The sequence below is a fragment of the Sorghum bicolor genome, chromosome 1 (genome assembly GCF_000003195.3).
Source record: "Sorghum bicolor cultivar BTx623 chromosome 1, Sorghum_bicolor_NCBIv3, whole genome shotgun sequence".
Classification (NCBI taxonomy): Eukaryota; Viridiplantae; Streptophyta; class Magnoliopsida; order Poales; family Poaceae; genus Sorghum; species Sorghum bicolor.
The window spans coordinates 3,341,880-3,358,711 of record NC_012870.2 but is presented as its reverse complement, the minus strand read 5'-3'; the positions used below and the strand labels follow the sequence as shown (position 1 = coordinate 3,358,711).

Here is a 16,832-nt window from a genome sequence, read left to right as displayed (position 1 = left end):
AAAAATAAGTTTAGTGAAGCAAATACAATTGGGAGTTCAAGATACATGGAAGGAGTTCGGTATATCTGTATTTGCAGGCTTGCAGTCACAAGGAAAGGAAGGTCTGGTGCACTGTGCACAAGAGACCTTTGTCGTTGCATGGTACCGCTCTATTTCCGTCCCAAAACCTCGACTCAATGTTGTGCAGGCTGTTTGGTTTGCTGACTTGAAACGCATAAAGTTTTACCCAAATACTAATGTATTTTCTAGAAGCCAGTTTAATTTTATATACATAAAAAACATAGGAACATGTAAAAATTTTGCAAACAGGATCTACTTGCCTCCTGAGCAAACAGGGCCACGAAACCGGCCCATGCTGCTGCAAGATCTGGGCCGGCCCATCTAAATCTCCATGGGATCTTATCCTCCCCTCTCCACCACCCCTCCCGGCTTCCCAGAGTATCGCCGCCGTAAGCCAGGTGCCACCACGTCTTCGTCGAGCCGTCGCCGGCGACGAACAGCCAACAGGTACGGCCACCCTCCTGTTCCCTTCCTGCCGTGCGAAGCACAAAAACCCTAACCTAAGCGCTCTTGTGCTCGGACCCTGCCTGCGCAGGGAAGGGGAGGAGGAGGAGGAAGAGGAGGATGGGCGAGTTCGACGACTACTGGGCGCGGGCGTACAGGGGCGACGCCGCCGTCCCGCACTCCGACCCGCAGCGGCTCATCTCCACCTGGACAGGAGCCTTCGCCCTCGGCGCGACCGCCTGCGTCTGCCACCACGCCTCCGCGCTTGCCTCCCACCTCAAGTCCTTACCGGCGACGTGAGTCCCCGACTCCCCCTATCGTCTCTCGGTCTCTCTGTTGCTCTGATGCTCGCGCTTAGGTTCTGTACCAATTCCCGCTTCTCGCTTGCGAGTAAGATCATGTTTGTACCAGGGATTGCAATTCGTTGATAGATTGATATGCTTGGGCCTAGTCTTCATGTATGGACGATTTTATGTGTTTTGTACCAATTTCGTTGATTGATAGCAGGGATTACTTAATTTTGAGTGCCGTGTAGGCTCTTAAAAAGATGATCTCGAAGTTTAATTTTTACCCTGCGTCTTTATTAATGCACCTGAAGCACACACAACAAAAAAAAAAGGGAGGGAGGTAGGGATTGCTCTTAGTACAGCTTAACATGGTCAGTGTCGGCTTGAATTGATGAAGAGTGGGACTTCAACAATTTCTATATTTACCACTGCTTGAACCATATAAGATTTCCAAATATTTATATCATAAGGTTTGTGATATTGTTCACTCATCTATAAATGTTTTCTACAGTACAAAGAGGTTTAGAGAGCTTGCATTCTTACACCCCCAATATGTGGAACACCTATACTGCTCCTAATTGACTTTTATTGTTTATAAAATGAAATTCAGAGTATTAGTAGATTAACCAATATAGGACTGCCATATGAATTGTTGTCTTTAAATCAGAAAATTACAAAAAAAAAAGTTCTCGTAATTTCTGCAAATTATTGTTTTACAGAACCTTATGCCATCAAGTTGCCATGTGTGTATAAATGTTTGGATCGTCTCTTCCGGATTTCGATCTAATTCTCGTCCTTCTCAAATTTTAGGCTTGTGATCTGAGTCTTAGGTGTTGGGACTTGAATACTATTTTCATATTGCATTATAAAGCATCTTGTAATCCGAATTTGCTAAAGGCATGTTTAGATCCCATGAATTCAAACCAATATCTAGAAAGTGCTTCTCCATTTCATTATTAGATTATTTTTCAATTCCTGGGAACCAAACAGTTCATTCTTAAGGAATGGGTATTTTCCCATTCTTTGTCGTGTCTTTTGAACTGTTTTAGTAATTCCTTAGCATCAGAGATGCATTAGAAATGTTTTTCCTCCATTGTGATTGAACAGTATATTTGCTTATGAAATCTCTCTTCGTGTTATATCTGTATGTACGAAGTCCCCTTTATTAACACTATGCTGTTTTCCTTGTCCAATACATGTTGATTGACATATGATACAGTTGGCAAGACATGACACTGGTGCTTGATCAAAAGCGATGGAAGAAAGCTCTTGAGAAGAAGGAACGACAAGCTTAAGGTGAGCCGATCTCACATTCTCACCCGCTCACACGTACAATGCAGTTAGTGATTGGATCAACAGGATTTACTTTTTATTAGATGACAGTTGGCATCGATCGTGTCATGTTCTAACTTGCTTATGTTTCCTCTTGTTTGGTACAGCTCATTATTCTTCCCAACTCCTTGGGCCATTTGGATGAGCATGTGTCTTGTCATCAATTGTGGCGCATGAAATTTCAGAGTTCTCTATATATATAATATATTGACTGAGGTTCTGCTTGATTGTGTTAAATTATCCCTATTTTTGAGTTTGCTCCATCTCAGATGACATTCACAATAATTTGTCAATCTTATAATCTCCATGATCTTTTTAACATGCTACTCCCTCCGCTCCAAATTATAAGTCTCATTTCAAGGTACACAGCTTTTGTTATGCATCGTAGCTTTTAATATGTATCTAGAAAAGCTAGAAGAACTTATAATTTGGAACAAAGGGAGTACATTTTATCTTGCATATGCAGCATTTGTGTGATTAGAAAAATTTCCTGATGGAAGTAATTTTCCTGACAGAGGTAGGAGTTTAGTAAGTTATTATAAATAGGATATCTTTTATAAATAAGATATATTTGCCCTCCTTTCGCTGAAGGGAAGAAACATACACGTGACTGCCATGTATGCCGTTGCAATGGTCTCTGCCCTATTGGAAAGAGCTTAAACTCGACTCAAGTTATCCACCATCAGTATTGCAATGGTCTGTGCCCTATTGGATAGAGCTTAAACTAGTACTCCTCTTGTCTTTGCAGACAAAACAGCCTGCCCCCAAAGCGGTACAACGAGCATATCTGTGGATGTTACAACATGCATATTTTGAAACAAACATTTTCTTTTTTTTAAAAAAAAATTGAACCAAAGTTACAACGAGCATATTTGAAACAAACAATTTGAACCAAAGTTGCAACGAACATATATATATAAGAGCTACTACAGGAGATAATTTATTTGCTTATATCTATGAGCGGTAACCGAATAATGCGTATCCAGTTCCAAAAGGCGGAGCACCCGTTAGTTGACGACGTGGCAGTTCCTCCTGATCTCCCCTTTGTTGCCGGTGATGACGCCGAAGGCTCCCAACTTCTGGATGGACGCGGCGAAGGCGGTGAGGAACTTGCCTTGGTCGTGCATCTCGTCGACGAGGCGGGCGGCCTCGTCGTCGTGCAGCAGCACGGAGTCCGTGTGCAGCGCGCCGCGGTTGGCCTTGATGGTGGCGTAGTAGCTGGTGTCGAACGTGAACTCGCTGCCAGGGTCCAAGGCCACCTTGCCGGACGACGACGACGACGACGGCGGCGGCGTGGCGGGGCACTGGCGCATGAGCTCCCGCGCGTAGCTCGGGTCGATGAACGGGTCCACCCCGCCGTTGCCCTGGAAGGTGTAGAGCCTCGGTGACACGAACTGGCAGTCCGTGTGTCCCAGCGTGTGCGCGCCGGAGAGCGCGACGAGGTCGCGGACGCCGAGCCCCCGCTTGGCGAAGGAGTCCCTGAGGAGCGGGAACACGAACTCCGGGCTGGGCAGGTCCGTGGCGTGCGCCTCGTCGGAGAAGCGGTTGTCGCGGCGGCCCGTCTCGACTTGCCACAGCGAGCGGCGGAACTGGAAGGAGACGGCGTCGCGGGTGGCCAGCGCCACGACGTCCGCGCAGGAGACGGTGCCCGGGCAGGCCGCCTCCAGCGCCGCCTTGGCGGCGTCGACGACGTCCAGCCCGCCCAGCGACTGGTTCGGCGGCGCCGCCTTCTCCGTGCCCCGGCCGTCCAGCAGCACCGACGCGTCGCAGCCCTGCGGGAAGCAGTCGTGGAAGTAGAGCCGCAGCAGCTTGCCGGCCAGGCTCGGGTCCGCGGCCGCCCGCGCCCAGGTCACGTTCCGAACGATGGACTCCGCCTGGGGGCAGGTCTGCTGGTAGAAGCCCACCTGGAGACCGCCGGCAGGAGACGACGCGATGGCGAGCAGCAGCGCGTGGACGAGGAGGAGCAGGCACAGCGACGGCGGCTTGTTGCTGCCGGTGCTGGTGCGGGTACAAGCAGCCATATGCATCGGCTCTGTGATGCGACGACTGGACTGGTAGCTGATGTGTTATCCTGTCGCTAGGCAAGATCAGATATCAGAGTACACAACTCACAAGTGCATGCATCGTCTATTCACTGTCACCGAGTGAAAGAAACCACAGTGCCTATTTATACTACTGGCATTTCACTCCGGTAAACTTGGTACATAGAATATGGACCTCGTGTTTTCGTAATCTCAGCTTTGTTGGCCTGGGTTTCTTAATGGACGCGTCGATGCATTTCGAGAAACCATTCACGTTGCCAGATCCGGACGTTGAGCTCTTGAAACAGCAAACAGATGCGGCAAATTTCTTTGGAATTCCGCGAACCTCGATCGCTGGTGGCAACTCCAATTTTCTGGCCCGCATGCGCGTTTACCAATTGTACCATGGTGTCGGCTGCAGTTTAGATGGGCATTGTTTAGCCTTTCTTGCGACATATCGGTGCAGTGATAGTAGTCGGTATGGCAGACGAAATGTCGGTGCTGCTGCTGCTGCTGCTGCTGCTGCTGGTGCAAGTGCAGGCGAGAGGGACGAATCTTTTAAACTTAATTAATTTATAATTGAATAATAATTATTAAATAAGACAAAATGATATAATAACCAAACACCCCCTAACGCGTCCAACGGGCAACGGCGAGTGAGGGTCAGGCCGCCGGGGCTGCCTGCGCTTGACGCCTGTCTCTTGTGCTGTAATATTCCCTGCAGGTTGCAGCGGTGCTATATATGTTTCTTTCACGCAAGAAAACAGCATCATGTTTCACCATGACCTGATTCTCTGAATTAATATTTGTTGCCTCAGGCAAATACAATTGCCACAGAGGAAAGCATGTTTGCAACCAGCTCAACTTGGGCCTTGGGGACGTGCAAATGTGCCATGGCAGCAACTCACACTCCATGCGTGCCTGATGCCGCTTGCTGAACCTGAGTTGCGATGCGACTTCAGGCTTGCTATGAGCAGTCGGTGATCATAGATGATTGGTTGCTGTCGTATCTTTCATGAGGCCAAACAGGAGGGGCTTGCCGCTACTGTGAATTTATTGAGAAAAAGAAATAAGTTCAGTACAAATAAACGAGAGGGGAGGTACACTATAGTGGTTTGTAGAGTCAGTTGCCTAGCTGCCTCTATTAATGAGACTTTATATATATAGAGGTGTCTGGAAACAAGAAGCACCTCTACAGACTGATTTCTAGTGGTGGCTAGAAGCTTTAGCCGTTTCTACGAATAGGTTTAACACATAAACGTGTATCCATCTGCCTTTTCAACCGATATATTTCTCGCTAAGATTTCCTCCAATCGCCGTGTTCGCTTGAATTTATTAGCATTACTTTTTCAGCGAAGAAATAATATTTTTCTCTCACAAAAAATCAGCATCAGCCAAAGCGAGCCTAACACTTACTCAAACATTTGAACATACACTTATTCAAACATTTGAACATACACCACATTTGAAACTGTGTTTGTGAATTAATATGCATACACTTTATTCAAACATTTGAACATACACCACATTTGGGTGCCAATCATTCATTAAACTCGCTCATTTGGATGCACGATACGTCGATATTCAAACATTTGAACATACACCACATTTGGGTGCCAATCATTCATTAAACTCGCTCATTTGGATGCACGATACGTCGATAATAATATAAATTAAGTCAGTCGTACATTCATTAAACATCAAAGCTCGTGTTTGCATAATCTCGTCTTTGTTTAGACATGGCCCGGTTTTGTTAAGGGACATGGTCGATGAATTCCGAGAACCGTTCACGTTCACGTTGCTAGATCAGGACCCCGCGCGCTCTTGAAACAAGAAGCAGATGCGCGCGGTGACAGCAAACTTCTTTGGAATCCGCGAACTGTGGATCGCTGGCAATTCTAATTCCTGCGCCGGAAAGCGTGCGCGTTTACCAGCTGTTGGTCCGTGGTGTCGGCTGCAGTTAACGAGCTCGTGTAGGTTGAACTGAGGACTTGTTTAGTTCACCCTGAAAATTAAAAGAATTTCAAGATTTTCCGTCACATTGAATCTTTCGGCACATACATGAAACATTAAATATATACGAAAATAAAAACTAATTGCACAGTTTATCTGTAAATCACGAGACGAACTTTTGATCTTACTTAGTCACTTAGTTTATAATTGAACAATATTTGCCATAAACAAACAAAAATGCTACAGTAGCAAAATCCAAAATCTTTTCGCATCTAAAAGCAGGCACGTGGTCGTCGCGTCGGCGTGGCAGACGACAAGTCGGCGCTGGCGCCGGCCCGGCCGGCGCACTGCTCTCTACGGCGTGCAGTTGAAATGGTGAGTGCTTTCACCTTGGACCTTCCGCCGCCCGTTGGCAGTGTTGTTGTGTGTGTTGTAAGGCCTTGGCCTTGTTTAGTTCCAAAACATTTTGCAAAATCGACACTGTGGTTTTTTCGTTTGTATTTGACAAATATTGTCCAATCATGTACTAACTAGGCTCAAAAGATTCGTCTCGTCAATTTCGAACAAACTGTACAATTAGTTTTTATTTTTGTCTATATTTAATACTTCATGCATGTGTCTAAAGATTCGATGTGACGGAAAATCTGAAAAAATTTGCAAAATTTTTTGGTAACTAAACAAGGCCCTTGTTTAGTTTCGAAAAGTGAAAACTTTTCGGTACTGTAGCACTTTCGTTTGTTTGTGACAAATATTATCCAATCATGGACTAACTAAGATCAAAAGATTTGTTTCGTGATTTACAGCTAAACTTTTCGTATATATTTAATATTTCATACATGTGCCACAAGATTCGATGTGACAGGAAATCTTGAAAACTTTTTGGTTTTCAAGGTGAACTAAACAAGGCCTAATATTCCCTGCAGCAATGCCCGTTGGTGAAACATGATTTTTCGAAATGAATAGTTATTGCGTGCTGCCTGCAGCATGCTCAAGCGAATTGGCAGAGAGGAATGGATAATGGAGTGCTGTCCACCGGTCGCTCAGAGATACAAATGCAGCGCGGCCCAGTTGTCACGGGGAGGATGCCTAAAGCCCCCAAAGTGAGGCCCGTTGGGAGTTGGATTCAGCCGGTGGCGGCAAGATGGACATGGCAGAGGTTGTGCACTCCCAACGCAGAAACCGCCATAGTTTCTATAGACATTAATTGCATTGCCACATAAGTATTTTTGCTGACATGACAAGATAGTTATTGAAGAGAGAGAGCAAAAATCAATAAAACTGGGACTAAGTTAGAAACCATGTCTACACGAGATCCAAGACATGAAGTGATATGATTGGCTGAGAACGAAGAGAGAGTGAATGCGATTGGATAAAAAATTATTCTATAAAGGCTATCTATTGGGACTATAGTTTCTATATATATATATATATATAGTGTTTATAGAAATTAATAGGTATAAAAACTATATATAATTTCTAGTATTAGGAGTGCGCTAACAAATTGGATAGGGCACGCCTTGGTCGTTTTGGTCCGACAGTGCGCGCCCGCAGACGGAGCGGTTCAGACGAGAGCGCGCTGCCGCCCGCACCGCAACCTCCTTGGCCTCCGCCGCCTCTTTAAGCCGCCCCCGCAGCTGGAGCAAGCAGCAGCACACACGCACCTGCGCAATCACTCAGTCTGGCGTCTGGTGCATCGCGATCGTCGTCGTCGCGGACAGACTCAAGCCTAGCAGCTTTTGGTCCCGCGCGCCGCCGCCGACGGTGTCGCGATCGTGTGGAGACGCGCGCGCGGTGATCCCGTGCGGCGCGTACGTACCTGGATGGGCGCGGGCAGCGGCAGCTGCGACCCGTCGTCGTTCGACGTGCACCGGCTTCGACCTCCGCCTCGGCATGCATCTCCCGTTGGCGCCGACGACACCGTACCGGCTGCAACAGGTACGTATACCCGCGCCGGCGCCGCGTGCGCGCGAATCGTTGGTTCGTTAATTTCGTAGGTGACGACGGACCGGGATATACGAGTGGGCGCATGCTTTTAATTTCTTGGCAGGGATATACGAGTGGGCGGCATGGCGGCGGTTGGTGGCGGCCGGGGCGCGCGTGTTCTTCATGGCATGCATGGATCGTGGCGGCAACGCGTAGGAGTATAGGAGTCGGTGTCTGTTTTTTTTTTAGATAAAGGAATCAATGCATTCCGGCCTCCCACATTCAATCACGAACTGTGAATGTGATATGAATCGAAATCGATGGACTGATCTCGTGCACGAATAATACAGTAGCGTGGACAAACTGGTAGTGGTAGACATGTTTCATGTACGAGTACGTGTCGTCGTCCTTGATATTGGCATATTGGATCGCTTGCTGAATATAGTAATTTCGCTGCGTACACGGCATGCTCGTCAAAGAACGTTCGTATATATCTTGCTGAATACTCCTATAGTATATATATATATATATATATAAGATATTGGTATATATAATAAGCTAGTATGATTAGATTGATGATCCATATAATATATTTATATTTATATAATAAATTTATTTAAGACGTAGACGCGCATTATGTGTAGGATCGATGCAAGAAAACAAAACGAGCCTTTTTTTTTCCCAACAAGAAAGAAACGGTTCAGAAAAGATCATTCGCCAGACAGAAATATCTGTAGGATCTATATGCTGCAAAGGTTTGATCAGAGCAGCCGCGCCCAAATGACTCTTCATCTGATCCATGCATGGCACATCCTCCGTGGATAAAAATCCCAGCAAGAACGTGTCAGCTAAAACCTACCGACCGACTTGCACGTTTCTGGACTGAACTGAAACTTGTGCTCCCGACCCACACACCGTCTGGTCTTTTTCTGAAGGCCACACACACAGACACGCCATCGTTAAACTGTCTCGTCGACGTCACTCTCTCATGCTCCCTCCTGCCGAAAGCATATACTGTACTCCTAGAAAGCAGAAAGTCCGTATCAGATCGAGAAGGAGGGTCACTAAAGGCCGAATGAACGCTGTCGATACGCAGAATTTGCGGAATAGAAGTCGTGAACTCCTGATATCTGGATTTCCCAGACGCGCCAAGCCTGAAAAGTCTGAACAGAACCGGATCCATCTTCCACGCGCATATAACAGAAGGTACGGTGATCCTTATCAGGCGCGCAGAGTGTGAAGTGAAGCTTCTGTTCATCACTTCGTCAGGCGTTCAGAGTACCTAGTCCACATTCTAGAAAAGACTGAACTGAACCTTGTCAACGTAGAGCATTTCGTTGCTGCTGCCAGATACTACACGCATGCCATTTTCCTGATGAATGGATATTAATATTGCTCCACTAATCTACGTACATCATCTCAGCACATGGCGAAACGAGGCTGTGTCGAGTGCTCGCTGCTGTGCTTTCCGCAGAGACTCTGATCTGTCTCCGGAGTGCAGACTCCCGTGGGCGGTGGGCTCCTCCACTTCTCCTCGAGCATCATAACAGATTCGATTCACCTCTTCCTGCCGCCCGCCAGAAATCATTCGCTTTCCTCTCCGCTGTCAACAAAAGTCCGCTCATCGTCTCCGCGTCCTTCTAAGGGCCTTGTTTTTTTTTTTCAAAAAATTTTATAAAATAGAAATAGTAGCAATTTCATTTGTATTTTATAAATATTGTCCGATTATAGACTAAATAGGCTCAAAAGATTCGTCTTGTAAATTACAGACAAACTGTACAATTAGTTTTTTTATCTATATTTAATGTTTCATACATGTATCATAAGATTTGATGTGATAGGAAATCTTAAAAAAAATTAAGTTTTGTTTGAACTAGACAAGGCCGAAGTGCTCTGCAAATAAACAAACCAGGAAAGCCTGCTGGAGAACAGATTCCATTCCAGGCCGGGCCCCTTTCGCCGTCGGAATTCAGAACCAAAACTGCAGTTTCAGCAGTTTCAGCACCATCACTCGGCACGGAACGTCCTACGCGTACAAGGAAGAAAGGCACGACGCAGGGAGGATCAGGAACCTGAAGCTCTGAAACAGTAGCAGTATGGATTCTGGAAATCCTTGTTTAGTTCTCAAATTTTTTTTTGTTTGAGACACCGTAACACTTTCGTTTTTATTGATAATTATTATCCAATCATAGATTGTTTAGATTTAAAAAATTCATGTCACGATTTATAGGCAAATTGTACAATTAGTTTTTGTTTTCGTTTTATATTTAATGTTACATACATGTACCGCAAGATTCGATATGATAAAAAATCATGAAGATTTTTTAGTTTTTGAGGTGAACTGAACAAGGCCAGTTTGAAGTTTGAACAGCAGGCGAGCTCTGAATTCTCTGAACCGCGCGCGCCTCCTGTTTCCCTCGGGTGTTGATGGCTCGATCTTGATCCTGTCAGTCAGGTGAAGTATGAACTGGACTGGACTGAACGGAAGCTTCTTTGGTCCCCTAGTTGTTGAACGTTGATCTCGTCAAGCAATCGCGCTGGTCAACTAATGACTGGCGATTAGAATAATAGATGACTGCGGCCAAGTAAGTGTTTCTTTGTTTTTTTTCATTAACGGATATAGACGCACGCTCAGAACGAACACTACCCCCTGATGATCTTCTTAGACTATGGCAGTTCTTAAGGTTGATTAAGGGCACGTACAATGCAAGAAATTGTCCTCGCAAAAAAAAAAAAAAAACCTTATATTGGAGGTGTTTCGATACAGCTGAAACAGCTGCTGCGGCTGTGGCTGTTACGCCAATAGCAACAGCTTGCAGCAGCAGCAGCAGCTGCTGTTTAAAGTGAGAGTAGCAGAAACAAAGCATTAGAGCCTGAGCCTCAACCTATCCCAACCTAAAATGGGAAAATATATTTTAAAAAAGAGAGCTCCTCACCAATTTTCAGTTACCATGCTAAAACTGTTATTTTTTTTCACCCAGAAATAGTTCCAAGCGTGTATCCAAATGTCCACGCGGGCATGGAAATTTGAAAACCGCACATCTAGCCAATTGTTCCTATACACGGCCTTACACAGAGAGTAGAATTACTGAAAAATGTTCGAGCAAAGATAAGGTACTGAACACATGGGTGGTCAGAATTCACCAACGAAACCTACAAACTGAACAAGAGCATGGAAATTACTAATTGATCGCTCGCTTGAGCTTATCAGCTATTACTTTTTTAGCAGCATGAAATAGTATTTTTCTCTCAAAACAAATCAACATCAGTCAAAAAACGATCGGCCGAATAGGCTCCCCTTCAACCGGTGTCATAAAAGGGGGCTGGATTGCTTAAAGAAACATCGCTTTCTTGCTTACCAAACCCTCCTTCCAACCGTCGCTTCCAGGCCGCTTGTCGACGACGTCTAATTCCAACCTCCAAAGTCTCCTGACGAACGAGCTTTCAAACTTCAGAGTCGTCTTCATACCGGTCTTTTGTACAGCAGTATTCCGAAAAGATCTCCTGGGGTTCAAATTTAAAATATCCCTTTCGGTGAATCCTATGCTAATCCCATCCCATTCTACTACACTCCACCCCTTTTCAAAAAATTGCTACTGCACTCCAGTCAGAATTTGTTTACGGCTCGAAGAAAGTACAAATATTCAGTACAACTAATTCGTTCAGAATTTTACAGCACAGCTCCGTATATTGAAGAGGGCGAAAACTCTGAAAATGACTATAGAGGAGGGTGCATTATAAAGCTGACGGTCCCAATATAAACCGACAACTCTGTAGCCCTGAAAAAATATGTTCTTGGACACTAGCTGACCAGTGTTATTCCCCCTGTTCTGCTGACTCACGCATTTCCAGAAGCCAACTGCTCCATTCCTGGGATTATCCATACCAGTTCCTCTGAAATCCCCACCATCTCCACGAAATCCCCGAAAAAGGGCAGATCTTTTCCACAAAAACCACGAGAAAGGGTGTAGCTTCCTGCTAGTTTGCGCTGGCCGCTGGCTTATGGTGCCCGCTTCTAGAACGCGTCCAGAATTCGTGGACTCGCCCCCGCCCCGCCCCGCCCCAGCTCACACGCCAACTCCCAGTACAAAGCCTACGGAATTTCCCCCAACCCCAATTCGAGCTGTCCGCTTTCAGTAGTCGCCGCCGCCGCCGCTGAACTGAAAGTTGAAACCAGCTCGCCGGGGGTCCGATTTCCCCAATTTTGTTTCTGCTAGGAGGCCGCGGCCGCGACCATGGGAAACTGCTGTGCCGCGCCGTTGACGGAGGAGAGCGGCAAGAACCGCCCCAAGAAGCAGAAGGCGAACCCCTACAACGTCGCGTACAACCGCGGGGCGGCGCCGCCGTCGGCGCGCCCGGGCCTGCTGGTGCTGCGGGACCCGACGGGGCGGGACCTCGGCGCGCAGTACGAGCTCGGCGGCGAGCTGGGCCGCGGCGAGTTCGGCATCACGTACCTGTGCACGGAGTCCGCCACGGGGGCGCGCTACGCGTGCAAGTCCATCTCCAAGCGCAAGCTGCGGACGCCCGTCGACGTGGAGGACGTGCGCCGGGAGGTGGACATCATGCGCCACATGCCCGCGCACCCCAACATCGTCAGCCTCCGCGCCGCCTACGAGGATGAGGACGCCGTGCACCTCGTCATGGAGCTCTGCGAGGGAGGGGAGCTCTTCGACAGGATCGTCGCCCGGGGCCACTACACCGAGCGTGCCGCCGCCGCCGTCCTGCGCACCATCGTGGAGGTCGTCCAGGTGAGCATATCTTTCTTCTTGGTTCTTGATTCCTACTACTAGCTTCTTGTTTACTACTAATTAAGTTGTATGATTGCTACTAGTAGTGTCTGTTACTCTGTTATATTCATTTATGAAATTATAGTTCAGACTATCAGACGAGAAACCTCTTTGCTTGTCGCTCAAGTTAGCACTGGCTGATATTTTGATGATTTGGTGATTGGTCATGAATCATGAGCGGGTGTTGATCTTTTTTTTGTCCTATTTGTCAAGTACGAAACATGCTTTCAGCTGAGCCAGATAAGCTTCATTGGATTTTCAACCTTTGGGTCTAGTTTTTGTAATAAAGGATTAATCAAATTGTAATAAATTAGCTTTGAGGAGCTATTTTAGTCAAATACATTTAGTAGTAGTAGTCACATTGGCAAAGATCATTTTTTTTTCTACTTTGTTCCTTGCACTATTTTTTTAACATAAACAGTATATAACTTGATTTTGCATCATTCCATGTGTCGTGACATGAATCCTTGTTCTTTACTGTGCAGATGTGCCACAGGCATGGCGTCATGCACCGGGACCTTAAACCAGAGAACTTTTTATATGCAAACAAGAAGGAGAGTTCCCCCCTGAAAGCAATTGATTTTGGGCTGTCTGTGTTCTTCAGGCCTGGTAAGTTTTTATGGACAACTAATGAGCAATCAATTAATTTCTGAACACATGCCATTTTTTGTGCCTATGGAAAATAAGAAAGTGGAGTGTCTATTTGTAATTTCCCATTGTAATGTGCTTCATTTCCCAGCAACATAGAGCTAACTTCGTTGATGCAGTTTATTGGACATATGCATATCTTTACAGAAAATCTGATTTGTTGTTGGCTTTTGATGTAGGTGAGCGATTTTCTGAAATCGTAGGCAGTCCATACTACATGGCTCCAGAGGTTCTAAAGCGAAACTATGGCCCTGAAGTTGATGTCTGGAGTGCTGGAGTGATACTTTACATACTTCTTTGTGGTGTACCACCATTTTGGGCAGGTACTTTCAAACTCTGGTCTGGAATGCATGCATGTTAATAATAAGTTAGACCACCATCATAATCCCATGTTCGTGATGCTATGCAGAAACCGAACAGGGAGTAGCACAGGCAATTATACGATCTGTGGTAGATTTCAAAAGAGAACCATGGCCCAGAGTATCTGAGCCTGCTAAAGATCTTGTCAGGCGGATGCTGGACCCAAATCCATTGACACGGTTTACTGCAGCACAAGTACTTGGTAAGCCTCACTATCACCTATTCCTATTGCACAACGGGCTTAGGATGCTACCTCTCTATGATTGTTATTTGTTTGGTAAAATTGAATCTTAATTGGTGATTTGCCAGAATTACGTATTGGCTGACATGAACCAGACTTACCTTAAAATTCTCGTTCTGGGAGTTACACAATACAAAGAAGATTTATATGACTATGCGAGTGTGATTTGCTATTCGGAAGAGTGAATTTCCTGTACTTCTATCTTTCTATCATTCTGTTGTAGTGTATTTTATTGAAATATGATGCTCGAAATTATTATGATTTTACTAATTGTATGTATCAAATTATTTTGCCATTGCTTTTCTGACAATGTTAGTTGAATGAGCAGAGCATCCATGGCTACATGACTCCAAAAAGATGCCAGACATTTCTCTTGGTGATACTGTCCGAGCAAGATTGCAGCAATTTGCTGCAATGAACAAGTTAAAGAAGAAAGCACTAAGGGTAAGATTTGCTGCATGTTGGTAGCAAACATAATCACCTTCCTTATTGGACATAGAAGATGGATGCAAAATACAAGAACAATGGAATATTGGGGGTCATCTAGCTAAAGGACTTAATTTTATGCTCAACCATCTGCAGGTGATTGCTGAGCATCTGTCTGTGGAGGAAGTAGCTGACATAAAGCAGATGTTTGATAAGATGGATGTGAACAAGAATGGCAAGTTAACATTCGAGGAATTCAAGGCCGGCCTTCGTAAACTGGGAAACCAAATGCCTGATTCAGATCTTCAGATATTGATGGATGCTGTGAGTTACTAACCAAAGATACTCTACATTAATGCTAAATTATCTTGGACAAACTCGTTAAATGCTACTTTCAATGCTTTGCAGGCTGATATTGATAAAAACGGGACCCTAGATTATGGGGAATTCGTCACTGTGTCTGTTCATGTGAGAAAAATAGGCAACGATGAACACATCGAGAAGGCCTTCACATACTTCGACCGGAATAAGAGTGGGTATATAGAAATCGAAGAGCTTAGAGAGGCGCTATCTGATGAACTGGATGGAAATGATGAAGACATTATCAATGGCATCATCCGAGATGTGGACACAGATAAGGTCAGCAAAATCTACCTCCATAGGCCAATAAATAAATTTAGTCTGTAGAACACTTCTGTTGGTAAAATGCTAGTGTATTTGGTTTTAAAAATGCTAATCAATGAACTCCTGTCATCAACACTGGAACTAGTATGGGCCGGAGTAGTGGTGAAAACTTACTCGCATGTTGTAGTTTCTGGATTAGAAGAAGTGTGCCTTGTCCATGGTCGCATGACACGGTCAAGGTTCAGGTGCCGCTAGTTGCCAGGCATGGACTTACTTTATCTGACTAAAGGATAGTTGACTATAATAAATCTGTATCGTTATAAAATAGACAGCATCTGGGACCGAGAAAGTGAGAAGGATAGGATAAGTCCATAAGGGCATGCGATGCAATGTGATTGGGACTTTGGAGTAATTAAAAGTAGCAAGTTTGATCAGTTCAAATCCCTCCTGTCACAAGACCAACCTGCCCGGTCAATCTAACAACAAGGTGTTATCTGTGCTATTTTGTCAGGACGGGAAGATAAGCTACGATGAGTTCGCGGCAATGATGAAGGCCGGCACTGACTGGAGGAAGGCGTCTCGGCAGTACTCGAGGCAACGGTTCAGCAACCTGAGCCTGAAGCTCCAGAAGGATGGGTCCCTCAGTGCCGAGACACGATAGGCAGGTCACCACGCCACCAGACGGAGAAGTCGAGAAGGCCATATGCCGATGTCCTGAGCTGAAGCATGGTGGCTACTGAGTGTTCATCCGTTTGTCTGTTTGTTTTGCTGTGCGGGATTTGGTCAGTCAGTCAGGTTATTCGATTCCACGCTCCATTTTACACGTACGGTGAATCTGTAATTCTTGGGTTTGTGATTGTAAAGATGGTGGTTGTGCCCGTACGTATTGTAGATCGATGCAGCAGCGTGTACTTACGAAGAACGCTGGAGTAGCAGAAGTAGAGTCTTGCTTGTAACTTGTAATTGTAAGTAGAATTTGTTTGTGTGATGCAATGCATGATGGTTGCCGGCAAAACTGTGTGAATGCCTACTACAGTCTACAGCTGCCACCAGCCGGCGCCTTATTCATTTGGCTGATAAGCCATGACACAAAGTACCGTTTGCTGATTTGTTGTGAGAGAAAAACACTATTGGATGGCTGGCAGATTCTGCTAATATAAGTGCTGCCGATGCACCAGCCGGCAATACACGAAGCTGGCACGGTGCGGTTGTCCGTTGCCGGGGGCAATTCACCGACAACAGAATGTCGGTTGTGCGGTTGTCCGTAATGTCGGTTGTTCAGTTTCAAATCCATGAGTCTGTTCGTTTATCTGCTTGAATCTATCAGTCATTCATGTTTTTTTGTTTTCAAAAGGAAGACACTGGCTGATATGGCTAAGAAAGATACCCCTTTTTAAGTCTCTCATCTGGCTACAACTGTAGTATATGTTCATGGTTGTTAAAAATACCCGTATGTTGTTGATGCACGTTTCATATTGACCACGAGATTCCTCACGATCAACTTCCTCTATGCCACCCTAGGCATCGTGGACCTCAGCAGGCATCTCACTGCTCTCTTCAGGATTCAGATTTAAGAGCAGCCCCAATGTGACATGCTGATTGGTACTGTACTTGTTAAGTTGTTATCCCCATTCTCTCATGGCGTTTTCAAGTCATTTTTATCTTATTAGTTACTTATTAGTATTATCCTGTATTACATATATATAAAGTTTTTTCGAAAGATCTA

At 45.5% G+C, this 16,832-nt stretch overlaps 3 protein-coding genes across 3 annotated transcripts; 2 read left to right on the top strand and 1 right to left on the bottom strand.

The window, feature by feature from the left end:
- On the top strand, nt 383-2,449 carry LOC8057101. The gene is made up of 4 exons (XM_002466195.2): nt 383-507; nt 596-800; nt 2,011-2,087; nt 2,231-2,449. The coding sequence occupies exons 2-3, from the start codon at nt 625-627 to the stop codon at nt 2,084-2,086; spliced, it is 252 nt and encodes an 83-aa protein (XP_002466240.1). The 5' UTR covers nt 383-507; nt 596-624; the 3' UTR covers nt 2,087; nt 2,231-2,449.
- On the bottom strand, nt 2,456-4,366 carry LOC8081200 (cationic peroxidase 2). Its single transcript, XM_002463638.2, has one exon. The coding sequence runs from the start codon at nt 4,148-4,150 to the stop codon at nt 3,131-3,133; it is 1,020 nt and encodes a 339-aa protein (XP_002463683.1). The 5' UTR covers nt 4,151-4,366; the 3' UTR covers nt 2,456-3,130.
- On the top strand, nt 11,884-16,121 carry LOC8061428 (calcium-dependent protein kinase 8). The gene is made up of 8 exons (XM_002466194.2): nt 11,884-12,768; nt 13,293-13,416; nt 13,635-13,778; nt 13,865-14,017; nt 14,385-14,500; nt 14,639-14,806; nt 14,891-15,121; nt 15,618-16,121. Exons 1-8 carry the CDS (start codon nt 12,256-12,258, stop codon nt 15,765-15,767), a joined length of 1,599 nt encoding a protein of 532 aa, XP_002466239.1. The 5' UTR covers nt 11,884-12,255; the 3' UTR covers nt 15,768-16,121.